At 37.9% G+C, this 19,589-nt stretch overlaps 1 protein-coding gene across 3 annotated transcripts in view; it reads right to left on the bottom strand.

Annotated features, from left to right (window-relative positions):
• Positions 1 to 19,589, bottom strand: part of LOC114137711 (SH3 and PX domain-containing protein 2A) — a 70,573-nt gene that overhangs the window by 13,658 nt on the left and 37,326 nt on the right. For all 3 annotated transcript variants that reach the window (XM_028006501.1, XM_028006502.1, XM_028006503.1), the window contains one exon: positions 13,950 to 14,078. In XM_028006501.1, the coding sequence (XP_027862302.1) occupies positions 13,950 to 14,078 (129 nt within the window). The remainder of the gene's footprint in view (positions 1 to 13,949; positions 14,079 to 19,589) is intronic.

The raw sequence follows: 19,589 nt of genomic DNA on the forward strand, positions 1-19,589 counted from the left end.
ACCTGTTTTATTGTCTTATATAAGATTAAGTTTTTGCTGTTTTAGACCAAATATATAACTATTTCTACTTAGAGTTTTTATTATTTTTTTCACATTCAAAATTGGACATACAGTACATTTCCTAATTATTTTTGTATAATCGCCTTTAAAACTGATTGACTTAACGGAAACATTTTTAACAAGTTTATGACATTACTTTGAGGGAACTTTGGCCCGTTCCTCCTGAGAGATCGTGTGCAACCGAGTTAGGTTTGAGGGCTTTCTTGATCACACACCTTTTCAGCTTTGCCTACAAATCTCTTATGGAACTGCGATCGGGGTTTTGTGATGGCCACTTTGAAACAATGACTTTGCTGTTTTAGGGCCAGCTTATGACTAATCTGGTGCTTTCCTTAGAGTTACTGTCTATTTGGAAGCCCAATATGTACCCAAGATTTAACATCCTGGCTGATGTCTTGAGGTTTTGCTTCACAGTTTCCACCAAGTAGTCTCTTCTCATTATGCAATCTAATTTGGTGAAGTGCATCAGTCCTTCTGTAGCAAAACACCCAGAGGCTAAATTTAGTAGGTTCCACAATTTTCTTCCAGATATATTATGAGATTTCCTTTCAGTTCCGTGATGTCACATAAGGAACTGTTTGAGGTGCTGCCTTGATGTAATCTACAGTTGCGCCTCCATTTAACTCAAATTGAAATAAGCTATCAGAAGCTTACAAATTCATGACATCATTGTCTGGGCTTCCCCAAAAAGCTTAAAGGCATAGTAGTAGTGCATGTAAACATCTAAATTCAAAGAAAGTAAAACAAAATCTTTAAAAAATGTATCTCGTTATTCTGCCATTTAGAGAAAAAAATTATTTTGGTAATCCTAACAGACCTAAAAGAGGGTATTAAGAGCAAAAGTTATGTCTTTTTTTTATGAAAATACAAGACGTTGGCCATCTAAATGTGTGTTTTTATTTTTGAATAAATAAATAATGAGATGTAAGTGGCTTGAAACACCAAATTTGCATGGCTCTTGAGAAACTTACAAATTTAACAAATACTCCTGTTAAATATTGTCCACGTTGTTAATCAGAATACATCAAACTGTCAATGCATTGCCAATAATTGTTAGTTAAGAATGAATTAAACAAATAAATGTGGAGTCAAGCCATGATTGGGAAACGCCCACAGATCCCTGTAAAAGAAAAAGCTGGCAGAAAAAAAAGTGCTATATTTAATATGTCACACACCCACTCACACACACACACGCCCACATACATGCACACTATTTGTTGTGGTAACAGGATTACAATATGGCTGACAGCTGTGTAGACGACCCATAAAGAGGACAAAACTGTTCCATGACACTTTCACAGCTGGTCCAAACCTCAAGTGTACAATAATCTGTGAAAGTCTCATGGTACAAAGTGCTGTTTTTGCTTATGATTATCCATAACAGTTATGAGAAGAGCAGAAGGGAGATTAATACATTTATGAAACATCAAAGAAGAAATAAATGTAGAAATGGAAAAATGGAAATAGAAACAGACTGACCCAGTGGAGCATAATTGAAAAGTGGAACTAAAATTTTTATTTTTTTTCATTATTTTTTTTGAAATACAAATCTGAAAAATGTGGCATGTATTGGTAATTAGCACCGTTTAGTCTAAAACTGCCAAACTATGTTCAGGAGTTACCTAATTAGTAAGTAGAGTCTGGTCAGTATGAATATGTTGGAATATGGCTTTTTTTCTTATAAGTACCTCAGACTTTTGAAAACATGCACGAACAAAGAGCATTATGAAGAACAAATAACTTTACATTAATCAGAGCTAGTGTTGAGGAGAAGCTTAAAACAAGGTTAGGTTTCGAAACAATCTTACATCTTCAACAACTCAATGAGAGAGCCAAGATGGCCACGGTATTCCCAGAGGAGCTAAAATGAACAAAACCACCATTAGCGGTTGTCTTGTCCACTTTAGCGATGGGTGTAGGATTTGGACTCATTTCATTGAGAAGATTGATTCAGCTGTTGGCATAAAAACTCAAAATATGTTCACCATTCCAACATTTGATGACTAACATAACCATCAAATTGACTTCCCGTCTCTTTGCCCGTCCAATCAAATTAAGCTGGAAGCTACAGGAACCGCAGAAGTTCTGTTGACAGACATAAGAATGTAGTTCTCAATGGTGGCGACAACGAATAAAATAGTTCCAGATCTGTTTACAGCTTGATGTATAGACTCTGGCATGAATGTACAAAATGATTTGTCTGATACACTTGCAGAGTCTTGCAGATCACAACATATGGCTCACTTTTCATATGGACACTTGAAAAAATGGAAACTGCAAATATGGGAATACTAATTGGGAGGAAAGAAGGAAGTATTCAAGAAGGCATACAATAAAAAAAGGAATGTCTTAGAAGAAAAGAGTAAAGTATAATATTTTTTAATTCTCTGACATTTTCTTCCCATACTTATCCAGACAACCTCAAATTCCACATATTTCTGCAACTTGCAGATGTATATAAATTATCGGCTAAGCAACAGTAAAACACATAAAATGCTGCTTATTGAGATTTTTTAGCAGTAGTAAGCCACTCACATTGAAGGGTTAAGATAAGAAACGTTGTCTGGCTCTAAGATTTGCTTATTAGCAATCGGAAACATAACGAGCCATGTAATATTCTCAGTCTTTGAATGAAAGCTTTGATTTGATTCAAAATGCCACGCCTATAAATCAGACTGAAACTAAAAACCACACAAAACACATCATGCTGCCCAAAGAATTCAAATCAAAACAAATAAATTACTGATTCCCCTACTCCACAGTGCAAATCAAAGCCTTTAAAAATATGAGCAATATAATTAATTAGCTTTTAATTACAGTGACATCATCGTTTTAAATCACTTCAAACTTTGCAGTTTTGAAATGTTGCAATAGCTCATTAGGTCGGTGCAAGCATGTAATTAACTCTCAAGTGTTTAACAGCTCATAAACTCAACTCTGTTTATGGTACACCAAATGAAATCAACCACAATAATAATGAGTCAGCAGGGGGTAGGACCAAAGCAATGCTTACCTGCAAAGTGTCCTTTTTGCCCGCTTGAAAATGTAAGCTGTATAAGAGTCAGGTGTTTGAATATGAAACACCCGGTTGAAAGCGCATATAGACATAAAACATATGCTGCTAATCTAAGATTACTGATTCAAGAGGCTTATAATATTTAACCATCCCTCCATATGGCAACTGCTTAAACTGAGTTCACCGAGCCTCAAAAGAAGCATTAAATACACCAAAACACGAATGCACATTATGTAACTTTGTAGTTTTATATCAGACAGGTTGCAATTATAGAGTACTAAGAGAGGGAGTAAGAAAATTCTTTACATCTTTGTCCTCATGTATTAATTCACAAAAGGTCTGCTCCACTACTGTTGTTTAAAGGCACCATGAATTTGTAGAGATACAGCTTTAGGAAGCCAGGTGGTGTAAGCTGTATGTTTACAGTAAAACACACCTTGAAATTTCAAACATCTTCCATCATGTTCTAACAAGGTTTGGCCAAAATGGACGTTACGATCCTTACTTTTTGGACGCCGATTTCAGACGTGATAGGGTTAACATTTCATGTTCTTTATAGCAATACAACTCCTCAACTGAGGTCATTGCAAAAGAAACAGCTGTTCTGTGTGTGGGTCTCCTGCTGCCAAGACAGCAATTTTGCAGAATTACACAATCCTAACTTTCAGATGAAATCACGCTCTCAAGTCTGCGTGGATCTCTGGAACTTGTTAACCTTCATGTAAATGTGCTTATATGATCCACAGGGCCCTTGGTATAAATGTTTCAGATTACAAACTATTTAATAGCCGACAGATTTCAAATATTAAAAAAAATGTAACAGTATGCAGTGTTATGTCAAATGATTTCCTTAATGGAAGCCAAGAAAGGAAAGACTAATGGTGCAAATCATAGGAGTTGAGGGAGTAAAGTTCTACATCTGAGTACCCAAAGGTGAAACAGAAGATAAATGATAATTAGATTAAATAAGTTACGAACTGTCCCCTCCCTGCTTCTAATAAACTGAACAGATCAGGGTGAAAACAAAAGCATACATAATATCTGGAAGGAGAGTGTTTGCACGACTACATCTGTCAGTGCAACTGTCTGATTTTGATAAAGATGCAGTGATGTTTCCTCATTGTAAAAGTTAAGCTCTTGGCTCAATCTGGTTAATTTTTATTTACAAAGAAGAGAAAGAAGAAATCTATCATTTTTCAACAGTGTGGTTACAGATTTGTAGTGGGGACCAAACAGTGACAGGGTATCAAGATAAAAAAATAAAAAATACATTTCTGCTATGCCATTTATATGGTAAAAAATCTTTTCAATTAAATTGTTTGAAAATATTTTTAGTTTTAAAAAAAACATGGAAAGTGATGGTGTGAAAACTAACGGTGCATTTCTCCTTTGTTACTGAATCGCTGTTGCAAGCAACTTTAGTGATTCTGTGCATACAGATTCATGAATTTGCTCATTTTTCTGTGGAACACAGTTTCAAATGATCTGTGGAAAAATTTAATATTTTTAATAAAAGTAATTGAAAGATAGTAAAAATTGGGAAGCTGGTATGACTAGCAATTGAGACATTCTTGGCTGGTCCTTACAAAGCAGCCAATCCAGGAGTGCTATTTGTTTTCCATTTCTTTGGCCCAAAGAGCAGAAATAATAAAGACATGGATTTTAGCTTCTGTGGTACTGTTAATATGGTTTTTATATTTGGTGTGAGCTAATAAAATAGGCTTGTTATGATTCTTTTGTTCTATGATTAGCACAATGACAAAAACTGATTATGTTGTGATAATCTCTTACAGGTCCATCCTACTCTAACTATATTTATAAATCATAAGAACTTCTCAACATTTAAACACAGTTTGCATTTGTAGCCTCTGCTAATTTAGGTTTAGTACTTTGAATAGCACAATGGATACTATCACAACCATAATCAAAGATCAAACTCCAAAACTCATAATAGTAGGAATCTCAATGGCATGCCTTAACAGGGTTATGCATAACATGGATATGAATAAAAAAAAAAGATTGTTTTAGGCCAGTTGTGCTTTCACTTATAATTAATGGTTGCTGTAAAGAACTTAAACTTGCCTGTGCAAGCTTTACATACTAGAACCAAATTAGCAAACTCAGCTTTTAACCCCTTAACTGGCAGCGAAAAAAGGCAGAGTATTCAAACAAACTAGATTTGTCCTGTGGATGGGATACCGCCAGTTAACGGGTTAAAGTTTGACATTTATGGAGTTGACAGTGAACCCCTGATGAACAGAACATGCAGTTTGTGCATCTGGAGCTCAGGTGTGTGTCCAGTGCCATACAGCACTTTTGAAAGCCACATGGAGTCATACTGTGGAACAGCCCAAATTCTCTGCAAAGAACTGTGCTGTTTCTGAACTAAGGGTTTTAAACAGGCACCAGTGGACTTATTTCAGCACAGCTGAGCACCAACTCAGTTTAAATCAACTTATACTGCAAGCTGGTACCTGAGAGAGAATCTGAGATTGAACAACATAGCCATTAGATAAGAACAGTACAAGGCGGACTTGTTAAAATCCAAAACAGATGTGTTTGTCTTTCCCGTATAGAGATTTATGTATAACAACTTAATATTAAAGTATCCATTCAGAAATATGAAACATACAAAAAATACAAAAGCTGAAGCGATGCTTTCAGAAGTCCCTCTAAAACCCTAAAATGCTTCTATAAAGAAAATACTTATCTTCTGGCATCATTGTTATATATTTTACTTTTCTCTGCATGTTTCACATAGAAAAATATTACAGGTATCTAACATTAAGAACTGAACAAGGAGATGTAAGAAGAAGAATTTATCAGGACAGAGGGCATTTAGTTTACCCGTTATATCACCATCTTATTTTACTTTATTTATCACCTGGCTATCTGGGGATGACAGATTAATGCTGTACATACATTCTGGGAGAGGCTCCAATTGATCAAATGATTATTAGTTGAAATACTCTGAAAGTATGTAGGAGTACCTACTACAGTTGGAGCCACTTCAGGCTGGAGATTAAGTAATTTTAGTAGTATGTTTAGCCTCTCATGCTGAAGAATATTTTAACATGCCCCCCAAAAATAGTGACAGGCTGGTTTGACTGTGTATAAAATTGTTAAAGTTAGAGTATCAGATTCTAAAAAAGGCATTTCTGGTCTACCTAAAGCCTTGTATCCTCTTGTATCACTAAGATGCAAGGCAGACAGAGCGTGATGGGTATAATAGGTTTTGACAGCTGAAATATGTTTTTTTTTTTTTTTTGCTTGAGTGTATGGTACAAAAACTTTACCAGTCCTTACAAAGGTTTCAAACATAACAGTAACTTTCAGCATGCAAGGAATTATGCCCATATACAATGCCACACTCAATAAGAGTAGCACATCACTCTGACTTCAAACAATATTTAAATTGCACAGCAGTAAAAGATTGATTGTACAGTTAAAATATTGGTCAAGTTCAATTGATGGTGTAGTTTGGCAAGCTAATGTGAAAAATAACTTCAGAATTACATTTCTGGATCATACATGCAAACAAATACATCCCCAGACTCAAAGTGTAATTTATTTCTAGTATATTCCACTCATGCAAGTGTATATAAAATGACAAATATACATTGTGAGGTAAGAGTAGTCTTAATGCATGTTTGTCTGTTGTGGTCAGGTTCCTGACCACAGCAAAGTAACTACATTAATGTAATATTTAATGTGGCAGGAGATGCCAGAGGTCCAAAACAAAACTGAGGTGTACAAATATGACATGTAGCACCTTTTGCAATGGCATGCTCAAAACATTATGCCACTGCACCCTTGCAAAATTATCCCTACCCAAGCAAAATTATGAACCATGAAGACATTACTCTTCCATATATTATGAATGGGAGAAGAACACAGTCAGTACCATGAAGTAACTTTGTTTTATGACTTGAAACGATGAGCAATGCCTCGGCTCAGCAAAACTACAGATATATGACCCCACTGTTAAGGAGAGATGAAAAGTCCATTTATTTCCAATTGTCTGAATTTATTAGCAGTAGATCCGAAATGAAAGCACGAAAAGGTAAACCATGCGATCCAACGCACCCACCAGCAGTTACCTGAGGCATAGCGGCGAAAAACAGCCAAAAACAGCACAAAACGACATTTAAGACCTATGTTGACGAAAAGAACAACCTTCACTTCTACCAGCTTCTGAAAGGATCCCCTCATGTTCTGAACGAAGCCTTGGTCTATGGCTCATCTGCTTTCCTGGCTCCACTGGTTGACACACAGCAGTCCTTCAGCACAAGGACTGACTTTAAAAAAAGTCCAGCCAGTCAACCTTTGATTCAGAGAAGCTGTTTTTGTCTCTTCTGAAGGACTTCTGACCACTACTGTGACTACTTTTACAACTTCTATATTTGTTGTGCCTCTGAAAAATGCAACATATAGAAACTGCTGTCTAGACTGAAATGCCTGGTTTAGGCCACCCACTTGACTTTCCATATCTAAAAATACAGTTTAAGGTTAATTTCTTTGGATGGTCGTTAGTCTTTCCTGCGTTAGCCTGAAGGAATGTGAAGGATGGGGATTGCTCTGACTGGATAATGTGTCTTCCATCTGCTGCGGCAACCTCTGCACAAGAAAAATCTGACATTTAACACTTGGCAAGCATCGTTGACAAGAATTATAGGTTTTTTCCTCTGTTATACAAGGAAACATGTTCCTGCTGAAACTGCAAATACCAAGCTGGTAAACTGAAGGTTCGAGGAAAAACAGCAAAGACGTTGCCTCTTAGCTGTTCCTCCACATCCGGCACAGAAGTGGAGTAAACATCGTTATATTTAAGCTTTGAAGGTTCCCCAAAACGAGAATCTGCAAAGTGGCAGCATTTCACAATTTCTACATTCTTTGACAACAAACTGTTCGCAACTACAAAGCATCTGTCATTCTATTGAGATCTGAAGAGCTGAAGGGAAGGTGTCGGCACACCCAATAAATACTACAGATTGTTAGCTCCCAAACTAAAAACACTGTTTATAGCCCTAACTACAGTCCTATACCTTCTGTTTACTGTTTAATTGCTAATGCCAGAGAATTAGAGTATTGGCTATGCCACATAATATTTGGACTGTTTGTTGTGTCCCATATTATTGATAGAGACCAATTAACCAAAAATGCATGCTTTTGAACATAGGAAAGAAGCACTAGCACTGAATATACAAACTCAAGGAGTGTAAGGCTAGACTGATTAAGACTAAAATACAAAACTGCAAGGAAACATTACTAACCACTTTGCAACCTTGAAGCCCTCATCTATCATTGTAAAAACAAACTAATGTGCCAGAGCTGCAGCTTTAATTGTTGGTTTTTTAAAGGGATCAAAAAAATTGTTTGTCCACTTACAGAATTGCTGTGGCTTTGATTTTTTGTCACATTTAATGTTATAAAAGAATAAGAACATTTCCAAACCAGACAAAAATAACTTCAGAGAATATAAAAAGTAGTTTTCCATCAATGATTTTATTTATTAGGAAGAAAAGCAAACCAAGTCAACCTGGCCCAATGGTTTAAGAAACATATGCCAGTAAGCTGTAGGCAAAATTGTCCTGCTACAATTAAAGACCTTTGACGTTTTTTTTTTGTTGTTGTTGTTTTTTTTATCAGCAGTGGTTTTTCAATTACTTAGCACAGTTAATTCATTAAAAAGATAAAAGACTGTGGTGGACTTCAGGAAAACGTGTAATATTCCATAATACCCAATTTCATATAAAGAAAACATTAACAGAGCACAGAGCAAAATCCCTTGTGTTGCTCTTGAGAAAAATGTCTGCAACTATGACAGTTTTTCTAGCAGTATAAGTGCAAATAAAATTTTTTTTTATCATTTCTGACAACTTTAATTAGGGTGCAAAGTTTAAAACTGATGAGTTTAAAGTGTGTGAACTGACCTGCAACGCTGCTAGCCTGCATTTGGATAGCATCCTTTCCAGAGAGTGTAAATGTAGGAGGCGTCCTGGAGGATCCATTAAGCCATTATAATGAACCAACCTCTCTGAACCACTAACTTTGGCAGCAATTTGCTTTTTCCATTTTCTGTCCGAGTTTCTTGCAGAAAGCTAATCCTGAGCCAACATCTCCCCACTCATAAAGTAGGCAGATAATAGGGACAGCAGAAGGAGGAAGGACACAGTTTATGATTAAAAGACGAAAATGTTGATTCAACACGTTCTTCGGCGAACTGCTCAATTTACAGCTTACTTTTTATCTTCACAAATCTTTGTGACATAATGTTTTGACAACCATCTTTCTGCTGGTTGTTACAACCGGTGATGCCATCATGCACGCACCGATCTAATTTAAAACAACTCAGTCTGCTATAATCCCAACAATCCACTGGGTTGCATAAGCTACTGTTCCAACTGAAACAAAGAGCACAACACGAACTGTATCGTCAAGGCAGTGCAATGGAAAATACTCGCTTGGCTTGGGACAGGAGGCTGGAAAAGTAGAGAAGGCTGAGCTCGCCTATAAGTCTGACCTAGATTTCCTGTCCTGTAAAAGCCATATGTTATCTAACCAAAGTAAGAAAAGGCTGATAGCTGCAGGAGACTGCATTTGCAGTCAATATTTAGAGTACAGTAACTTTACTGCAGGATGTCTGTTAAGGTCTTCAATGTTAGAAAAATAATTTTAAAAAGTTTAGCTTTCCATTGACAAAATTATGCAAACGTATTTATACCCCTGGATTATTCAAAGTTTCTCCATTACAACCACAAGCTTTAATGTATTTTGATGGGATTGTATGTGATGAAATAATATAAAGTACTGTATGCTTGTAAAAGTAACCTACCGATGTTTTTTGGGGGGTGTGGGGGGGTAATGTATACATATATTGAATCCAGTGCTGTCAGTTGGCATTTGCAGGTCTTCTAATAAGTAAATTGTAGTTAACCTTTTGTGTCGAATAATCTGTGTAGCAATTCATCTGTAGAGTGATGGCCTCAGATGATTATTAGAGAATATTAGTGCACAAACCCGATCATAAAGACCAAGAGCAACATGAGACACGTCAGATGTAACATAGTGAAGAAGTCTAAACCAAAGTTAGGTCATAAAACAATAACCCAAGTTTCAAGCATATGACACACCACTGTTCAGTCATTTATGCATAATGGAAAGTATGTAGCACAACTGCAAGCCTAGTCAGTCATGGCTGTCCATCTAAACCAAAAAGCTATGCAAGACAGCGAAGAAGGCCAAGATAACGCTGCACAGATCCACAGCTCAGGTGGGAAAATCAGGCGAAATGACAAATATAAGTTATCCACTTCACAAATCTGGCCTGTTTCAAAGAGAGGCAAAAGGAATGTTTAAAGTTTACCACTACATCCCCACAGTGCATGCAGTATTAGGCTGTGGGGATGCTGCTCTTCAACTTGAACAGCAAAGCATATCAGTTGATAGGGAGATGAAGGAGATAAGGATAAATGCAGAGGAATCCTAAGAAGAAAAAAAACGTCAAACTGAGAGCTTTGGGACAAAGGTGGACATTCACTTTCCAGCAGGACAACCATCAGCATGCACCCAAAGCTACATAGAAGTAGTTTAAATCAAAGCATAGTGATGCACTAGAATAGCGTAGTAACAAAAAACTCCAGGTTTTAATGCAATTTAAATCTGTGGTAACAATTAAAAATCTATGTCTACAGACTTAGTTTTTTTGTAAGGTTTTACAGATTTTTCAGTCTTTAGATGTGCCAATCTGACAGAGACTATCACAAAAACTGCTTCCAGAAAAATGCTGGGAGGAGAGGTGAAAAACACATGAATGCAACCTACTTCTCATATTTTTATTTGTATAAGTTTGAAAATGATTTATTATTTCACTTCAAAATAAAAAGTTGTTTTTGTTGATCCGACATACAATTCCAATGAAATACGTTGAACCTTGTGGTTGCAACAAAGTGTAAATAGCCAAATTAGGGTTCATGACTAGTTATTGAAGTTCCTTTCCATTCAAAAACACTGAGCACACGGAATTGTACTATCTGCAGAACTTGAAAATCTACGCAACCCATTTTATCAAATGAAGCAGACACTTTTAGTGCCTCTAATACAGCACATTCGCCATGTAGCTGCGTATTACACAGAGCAATCTGTCAGACACCATTAAAGGGTTTGTACTTATCTTGCAAGGAAGTGGATCTTAAATCAAGTGAGCCCTCAAATCTTCTCAGGACACACTTGGTCTTATTAGTGTTGGCAGAGGAATATGGCGTAATATCACCCAGCCAAATGAAGCAGTTTCAGCTGACTTACACTGCAGGAGGTGTGCAGATTTTATAGAATAAGTGCAGAAAAGGATTGTGTTTATTCATGCAAAAGGATTATTGTGCAATAAAACTGTCAAAGAGACTGTTAGTATATATTTAAAACCCTGTCTTCTAATATTTTCCTTTCTATGCCACATGTAGCTAGAAATCAAGAAAAATCCCAAACTATTTTGTTAGCGATTTTGTTGCTTTTGTGAAATATATCATGTTTATCACTATTTCATCATTTCTTGTTTTCCCACCAGTTTCCAAAAATGTTGCCTGATAAAAATGTAAAGGGAAAATTAAAAGTGGTGGTTTCTTCACTGCTTTTGCAAACAAGTATTGTCAACCAACCTGAGGAAAAGTGTTTATTGGATGACTCTTGTCAACGTCCTTTAATAAAACTTCAAAATAAAAGTCTAAAAGTCATAGAGTCTGAAGAATGGTGAGCACAAACTGTCAACCCTAAAGGGCCTCTTCTTAAAAGCACAGCACCATACAGTTTAAATTCATGTTGGAAATAACTCATATAAGGCCGCTGACGAAACCACTTTAAGGTGCAGGAATATCCGCCCGACTGTGGCTCCCCATTGGGCTGAAACTCGACTGGAGCAAAGAGGAAGAACAAATCCACAAACCCGAAGGCGGGACATGTGACACTTCAAAGTAACCCACCTCTGTGGACCTTCTTCCTTAAGGACCAGTGTGGCACTCACACCCACCGTGAAGAGGCAGGTCAACATGCCTTCTTTGTCACAGTTTCCTGCTGCATCTCTGTTTCTTCTTTCTGGCTCGAAGGAACACATGATTCCCATTACCGTTTTACTGTCTCAGCAGATCGTTAAAGCTGAACGTCAGTCCTTGTTACCAGGCCTTTGACTCTGCAGTTGCTCTTTTGCTTTGTATAAGAAATTAATTTAAGAAAGTGAGCCAGGCAGGTGCTTAGACCAGGTTTGGAGCATTTATTTGTTGATATGTGTAGACATAATGCAATTGTCAGCTTTGTATGTTTCTTTTACTTGTCTTCATTTTTGTGGAGAAGCACAAAGAAATCAGCTGTTGACCAGAATCAGATGATTTACAATCTGATCGGCTATAACTGGCGACTGGCCTGGTCAAAAACTCAAAAAGTTTTTTTTTCTTTTTTTATTGTTGTTTTTTTTCTCAGAACAGCAAACAGGTCACACTAATATCAAGGGTCTTTGGTGTGGATATTGTTACTGAGCAAAGAAGACTCAGGTGACTCAGAAGAAAGCAGAGAAATTTAAGAAGTTATTTACAAAATAAACTTTATTTTCTAACTATTGAAACATGTCAGCAGTCAGCAGGCTGTGAGAGAATGACAGAGAGCAACTACTACTACCTTGTAGTAGATAATTGCTCTTGTCGTTCCTTTTCAGCTTTCAACCTCTGTCTGCCATGGAGGATACTGGATTGGAAATTTTAACAACCCTCTTGTTAACACTTAGATTCTTAAGGTAAGGTAAGTTAAGGTAAGAATCCAGTCTTCAGTCTTGTAGTGCTGGACCCCAAAGAGAAGAATAAATATAATTCCCATCTCCTTTACAATCACAATGGGAAAATGTTGTATTTGGGGGGGAAAAACTGCACATTTCTTTGTAATATCTGTGTGTTCCTCTTGGTAAACTTGACCTGTATGAAGGAACACAACAGCGTGTGGCATTGCAAAAAGGTTTCATTGTATTCTGTATCATTGCTAAACTGGAGGAAGAAAGGACAACCCCAGTTCTCTGTCATAGGTTTTTTTTATACAGAGTAGATGCCACCCACCCAGCCAGTCCGTGAACCAACAGGCCAGTCGATGGTGCAAAACAGACTGGGTTCCCGCTATTGAGGGAAAAACACAGTAGGGCTGTGCTTCTAGTCATGCTTGCTTTTTTTAATTTCTAATGTAAGATGCTAAAGACAGGTTAAAATGTGAACTCCAAAATTCTGCCTAAGTTCAGCCACAAAATTCTGATTGGTGCATCTCTTGTTTTTTTTTTTTGTTTGTTTGTATTTGTTTCAAAGTAATTTCAAATAACTACTGGTGTCTATTGTAATTGAAAACGGCATCTAAACACGTCACAGCAAACTTGTCAATTTAAATTATTTGAGTCGTATGAGCATGCAAGAAACTCATTAAACATTTACAACTGTCCCACTGATTTATGTGCACCTTAAAACAGCATCTTCACTCTGTCTTTGGGCTCTTTCCAGAGGTTAAACAGCTGACTAAGGGCTTTCTGCAGCTGGCATTTGTAAACCCGGCATGTTCTTCTGGCTTCCCATTAAAGTGGGGAAGAATAATTAATATGAGTCTGGAAGACATTCCTCTTGCTAAAGGCAATATTTTGGCTCCCAGCCAAAACCAACAGTGGTAAAAAGAAAAAAAAGCAGGGCTAACTTCGAGCCAAATAAAGCCTCCAGATGGGGATTAGTAACAACAATCAAAGTTTGTAGAAAAGGGGTGAAGGGCTGGTTTGGGATTCGCACACAATATTTGATGAACTGTCAGTCAGAGCCTGACATACACATAGCAACACATGGCGCCTTTTGTTTTGATTACTCACCGCTCTCGCTCTTCTCAATGACGTCGACCAGTTCACCCGCTTGGAGACTGATTTCTGCAGGCTCTTGTTTCTCGTAATTGGCCACCACCACGTACTGTTCCAGGAGCATGGGGTCCGAAGCGTCCAGACCTGGTGTTGACGGGAAAAAACATGCTGTCAGCCAGCTGCCAGCCATAGGTCCACGAGAACGGCTGCTGGACACCCGTTGTGCCATAGACCCCTCTGTCTGTGTAGCCACTTGCAGTATTCACAGGGTTCAGTGCATTTTCCCCACAGCCTAGCCATAGAGCTGCATCCCCATCTAGCTGAACATCAAGGGCAACAGAGGAGTCGAAGCTCTATGAAAAGAACTTCAAAAAGAAAATGATCAGGCCATTACAGGCAAAAATCCATTCTGTTTTTGCTGAAGTGAACGTGTCCTTCCCCAGGTCATCAGATGCAGCTGGGCATGCAAGTACAATATTTTGAAGGAATTGCAACAGCAGTGCAGATGGAGAACAGAGAGCTGAAGCCAACTGAAGACAGGACAGAAATTTCTGAGAAAGAAATAGTTTCCCTTAGAAAATAAACCATCTGCTAAAAAGCCTCCTTCTCCTCAGTGGGGCTGGAGCTGGAGGAAGAGTCGGGGGGGTGGTGTAAGCCAATCATAAGAGTCGGCACTAGGGTCCTTAAATGGAACCAGATGAAGGGGTTGGAGTTTTGCACAGAGGGGTGGACCTGTGGCTCTGTGAAACACTAGAGCTCTGACTCCAGCATGCAGCCCAGCCAATAGAACCTTTCTTCTCGCCACATCGCTAAGTTAACCATATAAACGCTGGCAGTGACTCCGTTTTTCATTTGCTTTGTTGCTGTGTTCCTGACAGACTTACCACCCATCCTTGCACCAGATTTCTGGTTCATAAGCAAATAAGATAAGTGACCTCTAAAAAAAAAAAAGAAAGACATGTTTCGATATGTGGAGCCATTTAAAGAGCATACAACTTATTTAATACAGTAATTTATTTCTATCTGCAAGTGTCAAGTTTCATTAACTGGGCTCCACTGAAGACTTACTAATAAAGAATCCTTTAAAACAACCATCACTGAATGAATTCTACAGGAATGTGGAAATGCAGACCTGCTGACGCTTAGTTCAAACGGTTTGAAAATAGTTAGACACTAAGTTCAAAGCTGCTATCAGAAGGAGGTACTGCTGCAGAGATTCCTCTCACCGCTACATTCCACTGCAGGCAGCATCTACAGACATCATGAAACAGACATTTTTGCACATCATCATTATATTTACAAATTTGAATTAAACTACTCGTAATCATGGGTGCACAGTGGCACAGTTGGTAGTACTGTTGCCTTGCAGCAAGAAGGTCCTGGGTTCGATTCCTGGCCCGGTCTTTCTACATGGAGTTTGCATGTTCTCCCTGTGCATGTGTGGGTTCTCTCCGGGTACTCTGGCTCAAAAACATCACTGTTAGGTAAACTGGTCTCTCTAAAATTCTCCCTAGGTGTGTGTGGGGTGTGTGTGGGGGGGGGGAGGAGGAGGGTGTGTGCATAGTTGTTTGTCTTGTCTGTCTCTGTGTTGCCCTGTGACAGATTGGCGACCTGTCCAGGGTGTACCCCGCCTCTCGCCCCAAACGTTAGCTGGAGATAGACACCAGCACCCCACTAGAGACAATAACATGTGAAAAAGGCACATCATTTATTCCAGGGTGCCCAAAGTCGGGCCTCGAGGGCCGGCATCCTGCATGATTTAGTTCTCTCCCTCAGCAAGTCACTGTTCATCGTAGCCCTTCTGATGAGCCATCATTTGATGAAGGTGCGTTAAACTAGGGAGAGAACTAAAACATGCAGGAAGACCAACTTTGGGCACCCCTGATTTATTCCCATCACTGGTGTCAAAGCCTTACTTTGAGTTGTGAAATATTGTGTCTTGTGATAAGTTTCAGAAACTTGATTAAAGTGGAAAAATTACTTCCAATACGGCATTCTGCCATAATGGTTATACGACTTAAGAACTGTAGTCATATAAAGCAAGAATACACTGTTGAACTTTCTAGTATTTTGTCAAGCTGTAATGTATTTGATTGACATTTTATTTGGTTGATCAACACAAAGCTGTGTAAAACTGTGAAGTGAACGGTAACATAATTTTTGGGGGAAACTCTTTACCAGCTGTTTGCATCTATACACTGCCATGTATGCCTATTCTTATTCAGCTAACAGCTCTAACTAAGCCAGATTGGATGGAAAAAAGTCTGTGACCAACTCTTACGTATTGACACAGAGTCCTATTTGTAGGTCTGGACTTTGACTGGGCCATTGCAGGATGTGAATATACTCTGTTCTAAACATACAGCCGTTGTAGCTGAGGGCTCCTTTTCTGTTGGAAGGTAAAACTCTATCAAGTGTTATGCAGCTTCCACCAGTGATTCCACCAAGTTCATGGATGTAATGAGACAAATTTTGAAAACAAAAAAAGTTAAGGCAGGAATAGTTTTTTGAGGCGCTGCAAGTGGATAACATTAGCAATGCTACATACTTCAACCAATACTCATCACAGTTGAAAAACTCTACAGTGATTAGTTTGTGGGTCTGAAGCTGTTTGAGAAGAATTGGAACAAACTGCTTTCAGAAACAACTGGTTTTATTCTTATTATTTCAAGATCTAAAATCCCCTCTAGTAAAAAGAAACAAAAACTTGAAGCCTCACTCTTCTTTTTATGAACTGTATCTACAATATGGGAGAGCTATTACCTTACAAATCTAAACCCAGCCTCATCAGCATCTCTCTGAATAATGCTGCCAAAGAGTCTGACACTCAGTTACTGTGGTTGGGCTGTGGTTTCTGATGGCTTATCTATGCAAGATGTTTTGACAAACCACAAAGTTGGAAGCAGAAAAAAAAAACTACTTGATCGTCAGTAAATAATGTGACAACTACTTTACTTACAATTCATTGTGACTTGTGACTCAAATACTGATAAACCCTATAAACGTCACCAGTCTTCAAATAAATGCAATAATTGCCCATTTAGAGCAGTGCACTTTGTTTTTTCAACGTATGCTGCAGTCAGTTTACTGTCATGTAATATAAAAGCATCTCAAATGTATTTGTTAAGATGAAGAGATGATTATTGACATTAAATTGATGTTTAACTATTTCTTGGCTTTATTTTGAATACTCCTTATACTTTTCACGACCAGTAAGTTCCCCACAGCAGTAAAAAATGTGTGTGCCTTGCAAATGTATCCATTCCCCTTAAACATCAATGCACATCTTCAGTTTCATTTGGGGTTTCATATAAAAAACATTTTTTCATTAAAATCTGAAAGGTGTGGTGTGTATTTTACCATCTTTACTCTAAAGCCCTAAATAAAGTCCAACGCAGTCAACATCTGCCTGTGTGCAAACTATCATAAGTGCATCTTATCTGTGAAGATCTTTGACAATTGTTTAGAAAAAATGAGATAGAAACTTCCTATGTGGATGCTTTTCTACAGATAATGTGGGAAAGTTGCTCAGAGATGTTGGGAAAATGCAACTAAATACAAGGCAATCCTGGATGACAACACGCTGAACAAAACTTGTGACTGGGGTGGAAGTTCATCTTCCAGCAGGACAATGACCCTAAACATATCAGACCTACACTGGAATGGTTTATATCAGAGCTGGTTCATGTGTTTGAATGACCCAGTGAAATTTGAGACCTACATATAATTTTCATATATCGGGAATACTGTTGAAAAGTTTACTTATTTCAGTAACAAAATTCACAAAGTGAAATATATGGAATAATTACACACAAAATGGACACAGATAAAAATAAGTCATTACTTTATAAAGTGAGTGGAATTAACATAATAAAAGCAGATAGAAATTCACTAATGCTGTTAGGAATGGGGGGAAATGTGAGGCCAGATGAGAGGGACTAAAGACTTTGTCAGCAAAGTCAACAGGAATGAAAGGCAAAAGCTGATATTTTGGCCCCATTCAGGAAATGAAATGTTTTGCAACAGCAGGAAGACAGAGCCAGAACAAGAAGAAAATATGAGAGAAAATCGTGACTGAAAACAGCCCAGGACATGACCTAGGTCAAATTTGTCGCAAAACTAACCATTTCAAAAAGACTACAGGTGAGTATTGTTGTTAACTGTAACACATTTGTGAAGTTTGAAAACGTTAATCATTAAATTTTTCAAACCCTTGTTTGCTGAGGTGGTACACATAGTAAGATACATTGCATAAAACTCTCAGGCTCTCCATTTCTGATCGCTGCATGAACAAATACCTAAAAGAAACACTGACCTTCATCTGAAAATATCATATTTTGTATTGAATGTGGAGTACTCAGATGTTAGAAGCTTTAAGTTCAAAAAGTGTGTCATCTTGAGTTCCAATATTTATTCCTCGAGGCCACTTTGTCCTTATCTGTCCTCACTCAGCTTTATAAATTTATCTCCTGTTCCCACCCCGGCACACCCAAACGTCCTAATTCCATCCAACCCCCACCCTCAAACACTCGCTCCATCATAAGCTCCATCCGGAGATGATAACCACTGAGAGAGATGCAATGATTCATCACCATGAGACTATGCTACAATTTTATTCCAAAGTGTTGTTAAGTTTTTGTTTTGTTTTCATTTTTCCTGTTTAGGACCTGAAAGTCTTTATGTGTTAACTCCGCATTTTGAGCCCCAGAAAATCTCTATGGAGGAATAATTTAGCTAAGAGTAGTAAAAACTAGCAAAGCGTAATGCCCTTGTTTGACTCATTGGCAGCAGATGTGCAGCTGGATTAGAAGGAGACACAGATCTGCTGATCAATGTAGTACAGATGTACTCGTGTCACTGAATCAGTATGCGTTCCCTGAAAAGAGAAGGGGGGCAGAACAGAAGCAATATTATTGAATATTATTATTTGATGATCAATTAGTATTTTGAGGTCTAAAGGCATTTAGGCTTTACTAAAAACCCAACCTGCTCCAGATGTAAACCTGGTGGGAGAGGGCTACTTCACTGTTCAATATTATGAAGAGAATTTCATTCACGTGGAGCTGATATGGAATATCTTCAAATTCAACTGGATCATATAGCAGATCATGCAACATAGTAGTTTCATCTTTTTAATTTTTCTCTTTCTGTCTCTCTTTGATATAATAATGCCAATAGTCAACACTGTCAACCTAATCAAAATCACTCAGAAGGGAAATTAAGATAGACTAAGGAACTACTCTGCACATGGTTGCACCAGAAATACAATGATTCCTTCTCACAAATTAATATTTAGGACTTGATGAAAAGCATGATGGCTCAGTTGGTAGTTAATATAAACTAATAGTAAATGGGAAAACTTACAAAGATGACACATTTTGATACTCGTGTGTTCAGGTTTTTCAATTCTTTCTTAAAATTTATGACCGTGGATCGTAACGCAACTGCATGTTGGAAAAGCCTTACACATTTGAGCTCTTATTCTCGTACAAAACCGCTTCTGTCCTGAAACTATTTTGAGCGAGACCCTTCAGCTCTGCCTCCAGGGTGGGAGTCTGGTATGACAAATGGTCACTTATCAGAAACAGAGAAGCCAGTATGGGGCCTGGTCTTGAGTTAAGGGAGGAGAGAGCTTCCTCCTAACCAGAGCTCAGT

The sequence above is a fragment of the Xiphophorus couchianus genome, chromosome 22 (genome assembly GCF_001444195.1).
Source record: "Xiphophorus couchianus chromosome 22, X_couchianus-1.0, whole genome shotgun sequence".
NCBI classification, from domain to species: Eukaryota; Metazoa; Chordata; class Actinopteri; order Cyprinodontiformes; family Poeciliidae; genus Xiphophorus; species Xiphophorus couchianus.